General features: G+C 43.4%; 1 protein-coding gene across 5 annotated transcripts; it reads right to left on the reverse strand.

The window, feature by feature from the left end:
• Positions 1–3,394: 3,394 nt before the first annotated feature.
• On the reverse strand, positions 3,395–15,568 carry Dydc2 (DPY30 domain containing 2). 5 transcript variants are annotated; one of them, XM_076931510.1, is made up of 6 exons: positions 15,373–15,561; positions 12,182–12,760; positions 9,044–9,339; positions 8,168–8,323; positions 7,716–7,838; positions 3,395–3,722 (listed from the first exon to the last, which is right to left on the reverse strand). In XM_076931510.1, the coding sequence occupies exons 4-6, from the start codon at positions 8,312–8,314 to the stop codon at positions 3,573–3,575; spliced, it is 420 nt and encodes a 139-aa protein (XP_076787625.1). In that variant the 5' UTR covers positions 8,315–8,323; positions 9,044–9,339; positions 12,182–12,760; positions 15,373–15,561; the 3' UTR covers positions 3,395–3,572. The 5 variants fall into 5 exon arrangements, with proteins under 5 accessions (XP_076787625.1, XP_076787627.1, XP_076787628.1 ...); XM_076931512.1 differs by lacking the exon at positions 9,044–9,339 and having other exon boundaries at positions 15,482–15,568; XM_076931513.1 differs by lacking the exon at positions 9,044–9,339 and having other exon boundaries at positions 12,712–12,760; positions 15,482–15,562.
• Positions 15,569–18,803: the final 3,235 nt, after the last annotated feature.

Here is an 18,803-nt window from a genome sequence, read left to right on the forward strand (position 1 = left end):
AAGTACTAGGTGGTGGTATTTGTTGCTCAGTGAAAGAAAATAAATATACCCAGTCTTTTGTATTAAGATGGAAGGACTGTTCTAACTTCTGCATGTCCCAATATATGTCTGCTTCATAGTCCTAGTGATTGGACATACCTGCTGGGTATGTTGGGATATTGCTCTCCTAACCACAAAAATAGTCAAAGACTCAAACCCAGGCCTGGCTCCTCTGTAAAATGCTGGTTCAAGAGGAAAAGTTTCTATTAATCTGAAGTGGGCCTCGGGACCAGAAGTGGGGGAGAGGGAGAGTGTTGGGTAGTTCCACAGGGAGCTTACTAATGGAAGGGGTCTTAGTTAGGCTTTCTATTGCTGTGATAAAACACTATGACCAAAGCAACTTGGGGAGGAAAGAGTTTATTTGGCTTACATTTCCTGAAGTATGTCAGGACAGGGTACAACAGGGAAGTTGTCCCTGAGTGCAGGAGCTGGTGCAGAGGCAATGGAGAGGTGCTGTTTACTGGCACGACCAACCTGCTTTCTTTTAGAACCCAGGACCACCAGCCCAGGGATGGCACTATCCACCATGAGCTAGGTCCTCTCCACCAATCACTAATTAAGAAAACGCCTTACAGCTGGATTTTGTGGGGTCATTTTCTCAGTTGAGGTTCTTCCTTTCAGATGACTGTAGCTTGTGTCAAGCTGTCACAAAACTATCAAGCACAGAAGACACAGCTTGAAAATCATGTTGAGGAATAATAAGACCATTCTAACTCAAAGTTGACTTTTCACTACCATCAAACAGTACCATTTTGTTTGGATTCCATTAGCATTAATGGTAAAACTAAAAGCAAAATTTAATGTTTTTCTAGGATAATCGTCCCAGTACTTTTCTTAATCACTTGCAAGGGTAGGAACCATACAAATAGTGGCTAATGGAATGAGTACTTGGAAGGAGAGTATACATATAGGATATGAAATTATTTGCAAAATATGCCACACTTTGATCAGAATTCCATTATACAATTCCAAATTGTATTTGGCAGAACCATTTTAATATAAGCTTAAACATATCTAAGAATGAATCTATGAGATGGTTTAGCTTCCCAAAGCAACATAATGATCCAAGTTCCATCCCCGGAACCCGTGTTGTTCTCCTGAAAGTTGTCCTCTGACATCTACATGTGTGTTGTGGTATATGCATCCACACACATGTACACAAGCACACACACACACACACACACTCCACATATACATATGCATATACATATATATGTAATTGCCAAGGCCTCCATGACCGTGTGCAAGAAATAGTATGGCATGGTTCCCACCTCTGGAGCAGAGCCAGTAGGGCATGGGCCTCTATGAATGTTTCTAGTTGCTAGGTGTCAGGCTTGTTTGTATATTTTACTTTATGTTCCTCCTTCAGGGGGATGTCCTATCTGGCAAGGTTAATGACTCTATGATAATCAGAGACAGCAGGAGTCCAGGAGGAGAGAGTGTGTTTAATGTCCTTAGCAAAATGGCAAACACTGTGACCTTCAGAAAAGCCCTTAAGGCAAAGAACACTGAAAACATCAGTTCAAGAATGTATAATTACTCAACTATGCAAAATGTAAGGTTGTAATATGAATCATATGAGGGACTTCATGAACCTAATAAAACAGAGGCAGCTTTACTTTTTTTTTTTTTGTTGGTTTTTTGAGACAGAGTTTCTTTGTGTAGCCCTGGCTGTCCTGGAACTCACTCTGTAGACCAGGCTGGCCTCAAACTCAGAAATCTGCCTGCCTCTGCCTCCCAAGTGCTGGAATTAAAGGCATGCGCCACCACTGCCCGGTAAGAGGCAGCTTCACCATGAGCCAGCTTGTCAGAAAGATAAAGATAAGGAAGGAGATAAAAAGATTTGGGGGAGTGGTGATCACAAGGCAAGATCACACCCAGCTAAGTTTACTGTTTGTGCTAACAAAAGCAGGCAGATTCCTGAATTCAAGATCCTCCTGGGACAAGCCCTGGTGTGGCGGGAATGGCAAAGTCAGCATGAGATCTGACCCAGATTGCTCACAAAGGCAGGAAGATCTCTGAATTCATTTGTCATGTTTTATATATATATATATATATATATATATATATATATATATATATATATATACCTGCTTTCTTTTTCTAGGAATCAAGTGGCTAAGGTCATAAAATGCTGGTTCATGGAATAATCAAAAGGGAACCTGGGGTGGACAGTTGAATTGATTTGCAAATAAACACTGGGCTTTGATCTACTAGAACTGAGTTATCTGGGTGAGCTGTCTGGAGAGAACTGTCTTGAGCAGAACACAAGGTTGTGAGCTTGTACCCATGAGTTGACTTCAAGTTGTTCTTTTCACTGCTCCCAAATACCACTTCCTGAGGACTTCCATGGAAGCCAAGGCTGGTCCTTGGTATGTAATTGAGTCTTTGACTATTCTTGTGGTTGGGAGAGCAATATCCCAAGGCCGTTCTCTTTTGTGATGTTCCCATGCCTGTTCCTTTCACAGATACCATATATTCAGCATATCACATTTTTCTTCTGTCTTATAAGGAAAAACTACCTCCATCCACTCCTGGGACATGATTGAAAAACACAGCAATCATCTCGCACGACCCTTATTCCCAGTCTTTTTTTATCACGTCAGCAAATGAATCCCTTTCAGTTGCCTTCTTAATTATTTCTCATATCCACAAGGCAACATACTGCACAATTAAATGCTTATATTCGCTGCGTTCCTTGTTAGGGTAGAATATTGATCAGTTTTAAGAAGGAAGAAAATTGTGATCCATGTTAAGTATGAGTGAACCCTGAGGACATAGTATACCAAATAAAAGTTCTAAATCCTAGCCACTAGAACACAAAGGATAGCTACGGAATTCTGAATGAAATCACACACACACACACACACACACACACACACAAACACACACACACACACACGGTCCTTCTCTGCCAATACCATATGATTCCAACTATATTAGGTACTTGGAGTAGCCAAAACAACTCAGACAAAGTAGAATGATGGTTTCTAGGGTTTGGGGCAGGGGAGGGAAAATAGAGTTATTATTTAGTGGGATGGAGTTTCAGCCTGACAAGGTAAAGAAATAGTTTGAATGTTGGTTGGTAGGGAGAGTTGCACAATATGGATGTGTTAAGGTCACTGAACTATAAATTTTTATGTCATATGTTTTATCATAATAAAAATGGAAACATATTTTTAAAAAATGGTGCCCTAGAGTGAAGAAAACATCTGTTATTAGTGCCACTGGCAGCCTCCAGGACACCAGTAATGATTACCAGAGCCCTGACAGCAAAGCATAGCTAAAGTTAAGATGAGTACAGTAGGGGGATGTGTTCTCACTCTGTAATGTCAGGAGAAAAAGGCCTCACTGGTTTGATGACTTATTGTTTTTAATTCTTGTTCTTAGTTCACTTTTCTCTAACAGATAATTCAAAACTTAACATGATTAAAGGTAGGTATGGCTAGCAGACCAGAGAATCTGTAGACCCCTCCTCTTAGTCTCTTAATCTTAGATGAGATGAGCACTCCTCTTGTAGGCCATTTTCTTTTTTATGAGGGAATAGTCCGTTGAGGCATCTCAGAAATCACACTCGAGACACCTGGTTGAGATTCCTGCCTCATAGTCTTCTCCTCAAGGAGTGCCGAGTCTTCCTGCAGAGCTGGGGTCTTGTCTGAGGAAAGAGCAGTTGAGGGAAGTTCCTAAAAAGAAAACACAAAGGAAAGAAGGTATCTGTAGAGGTTAAACATAGAAATAGCAAGCACACAGAACTGCTATTTTCATGCTGAATACCAACAAAGAACAAAGCTGAAATCAACCTACTCCAAAGAATCATGAGATCAGTCTCCCTGGGATCAAAGTGGTGGACCAGGGAGTCAACAGCCTGCAGAGATAATACCTAATACAGTACACTCTGGACTCCCTGCAAAACATCAACTGCATGCACAGAGCAATTACTACACAAATGAGGAAGGAGGCACACATGAGACATTAACTTCAGTATGTCACAGATGATGGGAACAACAGACAGGGATTTAAAATAGTCAGTCAATATTTTCAAAATTGTAAGGCAGAACCACAGACATAATAAATGAAAATTAAGGAGGGCAGGCAAGAAAATGGAAATAGAGAAACTCTAGAGCAGAAAAGAATATCTGCATTTAAAAAAATCATAGAGGGTTTTGGAGAGATACTTCAACCAATAGAGAAGTTGCTATTCAAGCAGGAGGACCTCCGTTTGATCCCCAAAATGAAGCAAAAAATCAAAACAACAAAACAAACAAACAAAAATTAGGAATGGGGGCATGCGCTTGTAATTCCAGTTCTGGGAAAGCCAGGACAGGTGGATCCCTTGGGCTCACTGACCAGTCAGCCTACACTAATCATTAAGCTGTAGGCCACTGAGAGGCCCTGCCTCAGAAACCAAGATGAGAGCTAGGAAGATGGTTTAGTAGTTAAGAGAACTTGCTGCTCTTGCAGAGGACCTGTGTTTGGTTCCCAGCACCCACATGAACACTTATAACTGTTTGTAATTCTAATTCCAGGGGGAATCAACACCCTCTTCTGGCCTCTATGAGACCTGTATGCACATGGCACACTTATACACATTCACACAAACACTCATTCACATAAAATAAAAATAAATAAATCTTAAAAAAAAAAAAAAACAAACCCCAAGATGGATGGTACCTGAGACTTCCACATGTAGGCATACATAAATAGCCACTCACACACAAAAGAAAAAGAAGGTTATCATGGAAATTTCCAAATAGAATGCTGGCCCTGGGAGGAAAAAAGCCTTAACCTTGACAGCAAATCAATAGAAATGATCCAACCTGAAGCTGAGAGAAAAGATTCTGAGAATAAGTGGCTTGATTGTTTTGATGCTCAGCCTGACATGGAACATCTTTACCACTTCCTCCAAGGCAGCAGAGAGAGTAGAAAGAACATAAGATCAGAAGAAAGAAGTGGAACAGTGGTGAACACAGTTTTCTGGGCATGGCATGCCCAGAAGAACAACAATGAGAGGGCTGAAGAGATGGTTTTGTGGGTAAACCACCAGTGGCAAGAGCAAGCTAGCTAGTTAGACTAACCAATTCAGCAAGCTCTGTGTCCAACTGAGCCATCCTGCCTAGATGAATAAGGTAGAGAGCAGTTGAGGAAGACTCCTGACATCAGCTTCAGGTTTGCATACTCATGTGAACACATGTGCAAACACATACCACATACAAATATGTCACACATACACACAGTCACATGTACACACTCAAATACAACACATACAGAAACCATAGCAACCAGAGCTCCAGTGACGTGTGGAGTGATGTTACTGCAGTCTCTGGCTAAGGCAAGAATACTTGGAAGGGAAGCTTGATGGGTCACTTCTATGTAATCTTTGTATGGAAACCTCAGACGTCCATTCTACAGTGTGAACCCCACAGATCATAGCAGAGTCCCACGCCACACCTGCCCAATGATCTCTGATGCTTTGTGTCTTATGGGTTGCCTGATTACAGTCCCTCTGCTTAGTAAATGGGAACCAACTGAAAACCATGTTTGCAAACTCCTTCATAGGTTGAACTCGTGAGCTACATCCTCCATGACATTCTTCTTGAGTCCCATTTGGATATTGTTTCTCGAACACTTGGCACGCAGCCTCTATTTCTCTTTTGACACATCTACTTCTACTAGCAACTCAAAGACTTAGATCCAAGCATAGTTTTAAGAGAGTACAGGTGGACATGGTGTCTCATGCCTGACATCCTAGCACTATGGAGGTTGAGGCTGGAGGATTGCTATGAGCTTAAGGTCATCCTAGGCTAAACTGAGAGTTCCAGGCAAGCCAGAGTCATACAATAGGAACCTGTCTCAAAAAGAAAAAAAAATCTCAAAACTAAAACAAAACAAAACAAAACAAAACAACTAAACATGCCACAACCCAAAACAACCAAACCAAGCCACCCCACCCACCCCCAAAAGGAAAAATCTCTCAAGAAAGTGCATGTAAGGTATCAGGTAAACTATCAACAGCAAGTCATCTGAAATATTACTATAGTCATCCTAAGCCTGTCTGAAACCAAGCTTCCCACTACTAGTGACACAAAACTTGAAGGTGAACAAAAGCAAGCATTAGTTTGAAATCTACACCAAGTCATCCCAGAAACAGAAACTGCAATTGTTGTTACTGTTCCACCCCTCACCACTTTTCCTAATCTTTTCAAATCCGATTGGGATATTAAGGAATACCTGAGTCAGGAGACCAGGCAAGCAATCTGATCAGCTTGATTCTAACAAAGGGAATCAGACTACAACTTGCCTATAAACACTTTTCAAAAAAAAAACAAAAAAACAAAAAAAAAGCTTATAAGGGCTTCCTTGCACACTTGGGGAAAGAATGGCATACTTTTTGTTTATCTAACCCTTGCTACAAGGTGCAAAAACCTTCTGAGGGAAAACGTGGAGGGCCAATTCACACTGCTAGTGTAATTAGTGTAAGCCAAGCTTTCTCCAGTAATGCAGATGAAAAGAAGGTGGTGTGGATGAGTCATGCCTTACATTCTGATTGCTTTCTAGTCACAAGAAAATAGTGTTGGAAAATAATTGGCATGAACAGTAAGCATGAGAAATTTGCTTAATGTGCTTCCTCTCTGCCATCTCAGCTGTTCAAAGAATGGACCGTAATGGACGAATTCTCACTCATTCATGCCCTACCTTCTGATACTGCAAAAATGTGGCCAACTACGAAGTTCAAGTTTGAGACCTACACAATAGGGTTACACAAAAATATATTGTAATACATTCCCCCAAATTCATAGCTACCTTGGAATACATGAATTGGACTCTCGTGATTGTCAAAAGTACTATCAAACTAGTTTTCTGATAGGTGTGGTAGCATGTGGTTGTAATTCTTAGCCCTTGGGAGATGAAGGCAAGAGGGTCACAATGAGTTCCTGGGCTACATAGTGAATCTCTCTCCCCCTCTCCGCTTCTCCCTTTCCCTCTTCCCACCCCCCTCCTTTTATTCTAGGGGATTGTACCTAGCACTGGTACAATCCAGCCAGCTCTCTAACACTGAAAGATAGTTTCAGCTCTAAGATTTTTATTTGTCAGGTTGGCCTTGAACTTACTGTGTAGTCCAGGCTTCCAAACTTAGTGTATCTTCCTTTTAATGTATTGACAAGACATGTAAGCCTTACAAATAAGCCTACTAATTATGAGAGCTTATTAGACTACTGAATGTCTTAGCATCAAATTTAAACAAGCTTAGTGTCCTCCAATTTGGCTTCAAGAAACAGCAAAGCTGGTGAATGTATAGGAAGGTCCTCACTAAGGACTTTGAGGACACGTTTGTTATTAAGACAGCTTGTCTGGTGTCAATCCCAATATTACAGTTGAGTGAGTTCTCTAATCAGCTATTGTGGAAAATGGCACAACTTTTAGGGGTTTGTAGAAAAGACTATGGAATACTAAAGTTTTGCTTGCCAGTCTGAAGAAGGCAGAGTTACTTTCAACTGTCTGGAGTTGGTAACTGATGTCTGTGTTTCATCATAGAGGGTATGCGTGATGTGTGGCTATGAGGGACAAGCTGGCCCAGGGTAGCTTCAGTATGTTTTACCCTGTGTTAGGCACCTAGAAGATTTCCTGAAACCCTTGGCTGATAGAGGCTGAGCTGACTTTCCGTTCTTCCTTCCTACCTGGTGACACTTTTCACACTTCTGCTGAATCAGATGGCCTTCTTCTTTCAGCGTTTCTGTAGGTTTTGCTTCCTCAGAGCTTTTGTCATATGCTTCCTTAAGCTGTAGCTCCTCTTGCCTTTTCTAGGGTAATATGACAGGGACAAATCAGGTCACATCCCTTAGAAAGGAGCCCTCCCTCGTGTGAGATAGGCAGGGTTCGATGAAGCCTACTGAATTTCCTATTGCAAGCATTAGCTAGCCAGTAGCTGCAAACCCAACTCTACAGCCCACTAAGCTAGATTTCCTCCTTACTCCCCTGAGTCCTCATACTTCAGAGATAGCTGGGACAAAGCAATCCTCAGAAGGTAGATGAGCCCCAAACTCCCCAGGCCAGCTCAAAACTATGACTTGGATTTCAAGTTGTTCTGAGCAAGCTGCAGCCTCCCTAGCAGGCCCAGTACACAATACACCTTTTCTTCAGCTGTAGTTATATTCCTGTAATGGTAAAGCCAGTGAGCCAGGTACTCTATTGGGTCACTGGGCCGAACTCTTGCCACCTCTGCCAGTGCCTGGGTCAGGCAGTTTCCAAAGCACTTCTTCAGGTAGGCAGTTTCCATGCTGGGGACCTGGGAAACACCAAATCAGATACTTTATTTTACAAACCAAATCTAACTTTGAAAGTAGAGCCATTCTAATGAGTTAAATTTGTTCCAGAAAAAATAAGAAATATTCCTGGATCACACTTAGAGTTAGCTTTACATTACCGTGACAAAATGCTTGATCTCATCAACTAAAGAAGGAAAGGCTTGGCTCTGTGATCATTTGCGCCCATCACTCTTGGCTTATAATAAGGCCAAACATTATAAGAAAGGGTGCATGGTGAGCAAGACTAGCCCACTTTAGGAAAAGGATGGGAAGAAAGAAGGAGGAAAAGAGGAAGGGAGGGACATACACTCCCAACCCCTTCCTCACAACAGATGTGAGCGCGCGCACACACACACACACACACACACACACACACACACACACGCACACACACAGAGAGAGAGAGAGAGAGAGAGAGAGAGAGAGAGAGAGAGAGAGACAGAGACAGAGACAGAGACAGAGACAGAGACAGAGACAGAGACAGACAGAGACAGAGAGGGGGGAAGGGAGAGAGGGAGGAAGGAAGAAAGAGTCCTCTCCAATGACCTAACTTCCTTCCACTAGTCTCCCTGTCTTATGGACTCTGCCATTTTTCAGTATTGCTACATCCAAAACCAAGCCTTTAGTATGTGATCATCTGGGGAATCTTTATGATCTGAATCACAACATTCTGCCACTGGCTCCCAAAGGTGGGTACTTACCTTACAATGAAAAATATACTCAGTATATCTTCAAGAGTCTCTGGAGTCTTTTGCTGTTTTTGTTGTTGTTTGGGTGTTTGTCTTTTTTGTTTTGTTTTGTTTTGTTTTTTTTTGTTTTTCGGTTTTTTGAGACAGGTTTTCTTTGTGTTACCCCTGGCTGTCCTGGAACTCACAGGACACCTCAGATATTGCCTTCTCTGGAGCTGCCTGCAGGGATTCTGTCCCTGTCACACACTGCCTGCTTTGAGTTTTAAGCGGAAGCCTTCATGACCCTACAGCTCATCCATTTTGTGTGCCTGAAAGAAGAACATGACATGGACAAAAGCACAGCCTGTTACCAGCATGGGCAGTAGCTGAACTTGGATCACAGCTGCAGATGCTCTGGAATGCCTGGATGGCTACATACAGGGAGACGAGGCCCGAGAAAGCAATCCCTTGTGCATTTCTGTGCTTCCAGATTCATGAAACTCCATGACTTTGTCAAACAGGTTTTAAAATCTGTGATGGATAGGGCACTGTTGGCTCTTGAGATGCCCTCAAGGGATCCTTTCAATGGTGCTGGTATGAGGTACCTGACCACTTCTTTTTCTTTGGGCTAGTGGTGGGGGACAGCTGAGACAGGGGCTATGTAGAAAAAAAAACTGACCTCGAATTCATAGAGATCTACCTGCCTCAGTCTCCCTGAACCACGGAGTGCTGCAAGTAAAGGTGTGTCCACCACATTAAGGATGTCACTTCCTTGGCTTGGCTTGTCACCTCCTGCTTGGTTGTGACTGTAAAGACTCTCCTTCTTTGTTGTGGATTTGGTTTATTGCTTATATTATGTTAATTGGGTTCCCAAATTACATAGGAATTCTGTTGTGTGTGAGACTCTGAGGGTCCTGGCCTCCAGCTAGTTCTAATTGGTAAATAAAGTTGCCAATGGTGGGCAGGGAGACAGAAGCAGGACTTTAGATTTCCTGGGCAAGGGAATCACCGGAAGAAGAAGGATTGAGAATTGCCATGCCAGAAAAAGAATTGGATGCAGGCTTGAGAGCGGCAGAAGACAGACAACCAGCCATGTAAGAGCTGGGGACCAGGGTCTGGGTAGCAAAGATGGGATATTGATTTTTTAGTAAGTAATGATTTAGGAGTATTGGAGGGGAAATGTTAGCTACATGGAAGTTTGAGATTGGCCCCGCCATTAGGCTGTTTAAGGCATAGTAAAATAAAAGGCTGCGTGTGTGAGTTTTTCACTGGAGAATCCAGAGCCTTTTGATGGGTGGCGAGCAACTCCCTCCACAGCCGACGGCAGGACGATTTGAGGAGCGTTAATAATTAATAATATAATAATAAATGCAACACTCCTTCAACTGCAAGGTTTTCAAATCCTTCTTCTTTACTTTTTACTCCCATATTCCATGGTAAATCTGGTAAAAAGCAGCTGGCAATACTTAGCCTGAATGCTCTACTGTTTAGAAACTTCTTCTACCAGGATAGTCCTACATTTAAACTCAGTCTCATGTAAAATCTCAGGGCATGGACAAATGCTGACAAGTAGTTTGCCAGAATACAACACAAAGGACCTCTAGTCCAGTTTTAAGTAGGGTCGTCCTCTCTAGCTGAAGCCTCAGGAGCCTGTCTATTGGCTCCACATTGTCTTCACATTCTTATTGTCAGGTCCAAAGGAAACTCCATTTTCCCCAATTCCAAAAGGCAGATGGGACAAAACCCCACGGTTTCTATTAGCATACTAAAGCACTTGCTGGTCTCCAGCCTCCCTCAGTATCCAAGTACCTGCTACACATTTCAAAGTCCAGTCTACTCTTCTCACCTCCTCCCCTCTCCCAGCTCACAGGCTTCCTTTCCCCTCTGAGCTACTCTTCTTATAACTCTATTTTTTCAGCTATGTCTTCTCTCTGTCTCCTGCCTTCCCCTCTCTCATGCCCTCCATCTTTGTCTCTTTTCCCTCCTGTTTTTCTTTCTCAGTCTCTCTTTAGCCCCACCTCTCCCAGCCTACTTCTTTCTCTCTCTCTGCTCTGGACTCTCCAGATACCTCTGGCTTTTCTCATCCTCCTATCTACAATAAAACCCTCCCCTTTCCATACCATCAATCCGTCATATCATCAATTTATATACTTACTGATACTCTGGTCTTCTGAGCCCTTGCCATAACTGCCCATCAAGTTCTGCCTATAGCATTGTAGGCCTACTTCTTCAAACTTTTTTCAAATTCCAAAGATTTCTGAAGCACATTAGCAAGTCATCAAAACAATGAGCCTGACTTCTTGGTGTCAATTTTCTGTATTAGTAAACTTTCTGTTGTTATTACAGAGTGGCTAAGAAAATCAACCAAAGAGGCAAGGCTTCAAATGTTTCATGTCATAGTCACTTAGCGTCATTGATTTTGGGCATGTAGAAAGCAGAGGAAACCTCAGGGTATGGAGCAACATAAGAGAACAAAGCTGCTCACCTCAGGAAAGTAAGGAGAGAGGGAATAAGGGATCAGAGTCCTGCAGTTCCCTTTCAAGGCATGCCCTACTGATGCACCTTCCTCCAGTAGACCCTACCCATTAAAGATTTCATCAGCCTCCAACAACACTACATGCACAAACTGACAACATGAATGTTCCATGGTATGATTAAGGGAAGGCTCTTATTGTAGATATGAGAGAACAGACAGAGGCGCCAGTGGACTGGACCTGACCATGGGAGGGGAGGACAAAGCAGGGTTGTAAGGAGAATGAGTAGCTGGGAAAAAGGGAAACCCATGATGGAGAAAGTTTAGGATAGGAGAGAAGGTAAGAAGACCTTGGATGCTAGTGTGAACTTTGAAACAGGTACTTGTGATAAGGAGGGAGCCTGGAGGCCAGTGTGAACATCGGAATGCTAATTATGCCACATGATAAGGGAAAATACTTCTTTTGGTAGAGAGGAATTGGCTTTGGCTTCACAAGTTCCTGAGGCATGCTGGCTTTTTATCGACCACCAGAAATCCTCCTATAGTTCAAGCTGAGCCCAGATCCCATATCTGGATACTTGGACTGCCTTTTGGAGTGTGAGGAACTGTAATTTCATTTGGAGCCTACACTACAGACTGGCAACCAAGACTTTAGCATGTAGCTTTGGGAGTCTTTAAGATCCAAAGCATGACCTTACCTTTCTTAGGAGAACCAACCAATACTTGCCAACAGCTGTTACATTCAAGCAGCCTTCTTTCTTATGGCTTTTCAGCTGGAATATGTCAGACCATGAGTCCCAGTGGTCATCAGTCTTGAGAGGGCTTGGCTCATTATTAGTCAGTGGTGGTGAAGGCTTTTAATCAACCCACACATATTTACTCTTAAGTACAGAGAAAATAAGGTCCTGGAGAAAAACTCTGGGTATACAACAAGCTGTGCTATTGTGAGGTTGGAGGTTAGTCTATGACATAGACAACAGAGGCTCAGTTACTTTACAGGGAGCGAGAAGGAAGAAAATGATGGGCCTGTCAAGCCTCTGCTGACACACTATTCCACAGCATCACTTTAGGTGGAGCTGATGATCCTAGATTTCCTAATAGGTGTCAAGAGTGGCAGATAATGCACCGTGAGACAGAATGCCACATTAGAAGTTGCAGTGAACCAGAGCAGAGCCACAGCAGCACAGACACCTGCACCAGACAGACGATGTCTGGTGTTGCCACTTACGGCTGTGTGATCTTCGGCAAGTTGCTTGGTGTCTCAGAGTCTTGGTGCCCTTGGGAAAACAGAAGTAAAATACATACCTCATAATACCGAAAGAACACACTGAGCTATTAATCACATGAAAGGCACTGAACCTGGCACACAGCAAGAATTTAAGAAACACGAGCTATTATGGAACAAGAGTTTTTCAACATATATTCCTGGCACCTAGCCTCCATGTTTCCAGGTTTTCGGCTTAAGAATGAATAACTAGACATTGGCATAGAAAGCATAAATACATTCTATCCCTCACCAGTATCAGAGTTTAGAAACCCAAACATTCCAGAAGCTGTGAGTGCTGTGAGCACACCTTGTTTGTTTGTTTTAATGAGTCTTACTATGCATAGGCTAGCCTGCAACTGTATAGGTAGCCTAGGGTTGTTGAACTTGGGCTTCTTCCTGCCTATCCCTTCCCAGTGATGAATGAGAGGTGTGCTGCACCATACCCAGCTTCAAAGGGGGATTAAATATTGTTCATTACTTAAGGGATCATAGATCTTTAAAGAGAAGTTTGGTTCCAGGGTTGGGGCCAAGAAATATAACCAGCCAGAGACAATTTATTATGCCAGAAAGTAAGAAGACTCTAACAATGTTTGTAGACACAGGAGCCATCTTGAAGACTCGTTCCAGTACTACAGTTTTTGCTCCCAAAGGTGCTCATATTCTCAGACCTAGAGCCTGCGAATGTCACGTTATATGCTAGAAGGAGCTTTGCAATTGTGATTAAGGATTTTGAAATAGGGAGTGTGCATTTATACAAGCAGGACATCTTAATTACTTTTCTATCGATGTGAAGAGATACCATGATCAAGGCAATTTATAAAAGAAAACATTTAATTTGAAGCTTCGTAGTTTTAGAGGGTAAGTCATGACCATCATGGAGATGGGAGCATGGCAGCAGCAGGCAGGCAGGCAGGCAGGCAGGCAGGCAGGCACAGTGCTGGAGCAGTTCTTAAAAGCTTACATTTTATCTGCAAGTTGGAAGCAGGGGCAGACACACTGGGCCTGCTGTGGGCTTTTGAAACCTCAAAGCCCACCCCCTGTGGTACACCTAATCCTTTCAAAACAGTTGCAGCAACCAGCGCCCAAGCATTCAAATATATGATCCCGTGGGAATGAATCTCACTGAAAGCATCACATAGGCACAGCTGTAATGGCCAGAGTTGTCAGTAAGGCCAGACATGGAGCATGGCATAGTGACAAAACACACGAAAGAAGCAGCATGAGACTCAAGATCATGCCCAAACTTAGCTTCTAGAAGTCAGAAGACAAGGAACTGGAATCTACAAAAGAGTATGTATGTCCTGTATACATTTGTGTTTAAACCGAAGTTTGAGGTAGGTGTGGAGGTCAGAGGATTGGGGCAAGTCATCCTCTATTTGTGCCAGTGTGTGGATAAACAGGCTTCCATATCTTTGGCGTTCTATGGATCTGATGACAAATTGTTGGTGGGCTTGGTGAAGTGCAACTTCCAACATCTCAGATTCAGTATATGTGTGACTTGACAAAATCCCCAGTGCAATCCCCAGCCACTCATCCTCTATTCTCTTAGAATCCTAGCACAGAATCACCAACTGCATTCCCAGAACATCTTTCCATGCATAGGTTGTCAGGTGACTGTTACACTGCTTAAATGTGACAAGCCCTATGAGGTTCTACCCCTGACACTGGTCACACACTAAGTACTGAGTAAATATGTCTGAATGCTCTGGTGTTGGGGCTGGGTGGGTAAAGGAAGGGCTCATACTCTCTCGGTCCATCAGTGTGTTTATGAAAGCCTCTAACACTGAGAAACGCCATGCCCATAGTTTGCTCTGTTGCTCTGATAAATACCATGACTAAAACCAAATTGGGCAGTCAGTCCTTCATCAAGGAAAGCCAAGCCAGGAACGCAGTGCAAGAGCGTGAAACAGTAACCGTGAAAGGAATGCTGCTTATTGGCTTGCTTTCCCTGGCCGACTCAGCTACCCTTCTTACACAGCCCAAGCCCACCTTCTCAGGGATGGACACTGCTCATAGTGGGCATATGCTCATGATTAGCGATCAAGAAAACGCCTCCCAGACATGCCCACAAGTCAGTCTGACAGAGGCAATTCTTCAATTGAGGTTTCCTCCTCCCAGGTATGTCTAAGTTTGTGTCACGTTGACAAAAAACTAACCAAGCACATCAGGGGAAAGTGCATACTAGGGCTTGGTGGGGGGTGTCTTTGGGCAACCTACTGGTGCCTACTGATGTTTGAGTTTGCTCTGAAAGTTGTGGAGTCTTAGAATTACCATGCCAACAAGCCTGCAGCTTTAATCCCCAGGGATCAAAGGAGTCTCCCCTGACTTCCAAAGATCTGCTGGTCCACAGGGCTACTATCTAACGGTCCCTGTGCCTGCCAGGTTCCAAGGCTCTGTCCCGCTGTTTCTCCACAGTGCTTCCTTCTGCTGTAAATCTGGTTCTCCCACCTGCGTGCCCCATCCGCTACAGTGCTCATTCCTGGCTCCGTCTAGAGTGCGCCCCCTCCCCTTGTGCAAGAATTCCCCTTTCATTGCCCTTGGCCTCCACAGCTTGTCTAGTAATAGAACCTTAGCTCTACACTTGAGCGTGCTCTCGTTGCTAGGCAACGGGACGCGACTCACTGGCAGGTGGCCAGAACGTGCATCAGTTGCGTGCAGCAAGGAGGCTGAAGCGTTTTTCCTTCGAGCAGGTCCTTTAGTGTCTCTGCAGAAGCAGTTTTCAAATTTTCACCTTTCCCGGAGGCTGAGGTCTCAAGCCGGAGGACAAGGGAGGGTTAGTTCCCCCTTTCTTCCCTCCTCTCTTCCGGCTCCTCCTCTTTCTCTTCCTCCTCCCCCTTCTCCCGCCCCCTAGCCATCCAATAGGAAAACTAACGTGTCTAGGTTGGTGGCTGCCTGACTGAAATTTATTTTTAAACAAACGAGTTACTTTCTAGCACGGATATACTATAAGACAATTATTCATTGATTCTCGGGAATTCAAGTTGAATTAGGTCTGCTGTAGTTTTAAGCGCCGAATCCAGCACCTCTTCCCAGGCTGTGGCGTACGACCTCCTTCAGCGGCTCAGAGCAGCTGCTTCCGCCTGGAGGCAGGTGTTTCTGTGGGAGTGGATTTTCTTCTGTGGAGCTGGATGCCTATTGGTGTTTGTTGGGAAGTAACATTTCTTAGGACAGAAGAGATTAGTTCCTCACATGACCAGGAAATGTATGCTACAGAGATGACAGACAGACCTCATGAAAGCCCCACTGAGAATGCTAAGTAGCTGCCAGAGCTCCAGATAGACCCTGGCCAACTTCTAGATAGGAGGTCCCTCCTTGACAACCATTGTCCCTTTCCCAGGTTCTATGTTTTGTTTTTGGAGCAGCAGAAAGAGTATTTTCCATGTTTTATGTAACTGAACTTCAAATGACATTGATACGTCCATGTGGTGGTTTTATTTCTAGAGGATTTCCCACTGAAGAAGCACTATGGAGACACAGCCCAGTCAGTTGCCATATGTTTTTCTCTATGTGGACACCAGTGACAACCTAGTTGGAAATCAGTTCATTTGTGCCAGTTCCAGTCAGTTCCGAGGGCTACACTTACACAGACACATACACGTGTATATTCCTTTGGTAGCAGAAGCAATTTCTATACCACCCTTTCCCTCTTACATTGTGACTTACTAGGAGACCACCTCCTTCCTTAGAGAGCATCTCCGTTCCCTTATATTGTCTCTGGATTCCATGTTACTGTACGCAATTGACCCTCTACCTGGACATTCAGATGCCATTTCAGTCTGACTGTGGTAATAATGTGAGAGTAACATGTTCACATGTCATTTCAGTCTTGAGTCTGCACCTTTGAGACAGGAGTTGAGAACTGCAATGGTGAACATATTCTGGCTTTTTATTCTCATTGGGTCAAAATTCTGGGCTTGGGTGAAATCACTTGTTGGTCTGTTATTGTCCACGTGCATATGAGGTAAATAGAAATAGTCAGCTCCCCCAAAACTCAAGCATCTGCCTTCATATCTGAAAAGACTGGGAAACAGCTGAGAGTGGGTACTTACTTGCTCACTTGGAGAGATAGTGGTGCACACACATGCACACGTTCGAGAGCATGCACACTCAAACATGCATGCACACACACTCACACACACACATACACTTCTCAGGCAGCATGACAAGGGCTACATGGGCTACTTGAAGCAGGAGAAACTCCCTTGTACTGCTTAACAAAACTCTGTAGTCAGAAATGATCTGTGGCTTAAAGGCAAGGAGCTGTGTTCCAAGAGTAGAGGAAGGAAAGGATTGTCTAGATGGGAAAGTACAGAGTGTGATGTGTGGAATGACAGACTCAGTGGAGCAAGAGCCCAGGATATATGATGACTGGGAAGTGCTTGAGATGAGTCTAAAGGGAAGTTGTGGTGGTTTGAATATGCTTGGCCCAGGGAGTGGCACTGATAGGAGGTGTGGCCTTGTTGGAAGATGAGTGTCACATCAAGAGTGGGCTTTGAGAGCTTCCTCCTAGCTGCCCGAGGATGCCAGTCTTCTCCTGGAGGCCTTCAGATTAAGATGTAGAATTCTCAGCTCCTTCCTTGCCATGCCTGCCTGGATGCTGCTATGTTCCTGACATAATGATAATAGACTGAACTTCTGAAAGTGTACGCCAGCCCAAATTAAATGTTGGCCTTTATAAGAGTTGCCTTGGTCATGGTGTTGATTCAGAGCAATGGAAACATTGACTAATACAGAAATTGATACCAGAGACTGGGGTATTGCTGTGATAAGCCTGACCATGTTTTTGTTTGGAGGAAATGTTGGTTTTGGAACTTTGGATTTGGAAAGCCATGGAACACTTTAAGTGAGTCTTAATGGTTCATTCTAGTAGGAACATGGAAGACATTGGTACTGAGGGTGATTTGAAGTCTGGAGATCTTTCTTATGTTTTGGTGACAAATGTTGTTGCTCTTTTCCCTTGTCTGAAGAGTCTGTCTGAGGCTCAGGTAAAAAGACTCAGATTAATTGCACTGACAAAAAAAAACCTCTCAGAAACACCCAGCATAGACTTTGTTCTCTGGACTACTCTCATGAAGATTGTTTTGATCAAGCATAGCAAGCCTTAAAAGAAAAATAAAACACAAAATGTATGGTTCAAGTAATCAAGGGGCACCAGGAAGTGCAATGGAACTAAATCCTGTGTCCAGGAATAAATAGATTAAGGGAGCGGTGACATCAGGGCAAATCTCACCCATCTAAGCTTATTGTTTATGTGTTTGCAGTTGAACAAGAAATAGTTATATATCACGTTAGGTGTTATTACCTGGTTATTGTTTTCATTTCAACTTCTAATCTAGAATGAATTACAATCCAGAAATGGGGGTTACATCTGTGATCCATGTCTTAAAGCTAGAAGATAGTCTTCTGATTCAGATCTTGATGTGGGATGACACTTGCTTTTGATCCAGATCTTGAGGAATAGTAGCCATGAAAATCTTAGGTCCAGGCATTGTGGTATGTGCCTTTAATCCCAGGAGACAGAGGCAAGGGTGGTCTGCTACAGAGCAAGTTTTAAGTAAAGAAAAGCTTAGGTTCAGATGTGATGGTATATGCCTTTAATCTCAGAACTCAGGACACAGAGCCATGCACAGCTTTGAGTTGAAGTTCAGTTTACAGAGCAAGTTCCAGGAGAGCCAAGCTTAGACAGTGAGAGTTAGAAAACAGAAAGCTGATGATAATGTCATAGAACAAGAGGGGCATGTTCCAGCCCCAGCAAGCAGCAGAACTCAGCAGTTTCAGCCACATGACACTGGCTTTAGAGTCAAAAATACAAGGGACTACTGGGGCAATTGATGCTGGCTAGCTGGAGTTAAGAAATTAGTGGTGATTAAGAAGAGACCAGCATCACTGAGGTGAAATCTGGAGGTGTTTTTTGAGACCACAAAGAAGCTGCATTTCAGAGATAGCCAAGGTGGTACCTGGTACTGCAACTGGACTTAGAATGTTTAAGAATCACCCAGGTGGTACCGGTTTTGAAGGAATTAAGGGGTAATGGAGAGAGGCTTGGCACTGTT

The sequence above is a fragment of the Arvicanthis niloticus genome, chromosome 3 (assembly GCF_011762505.2).
Source record: "Arvicanthis niloticus isolate mArvNil1 chromosome 3, mArvNil1.pat.X, whole genome shotgun sequence".
Lineage (NCBI taxonomy): Eukaryota > Metazoa > Chordata > Mammalia > Rodentia > Muridae > Arvicanthis > Arvicanthis niloticus.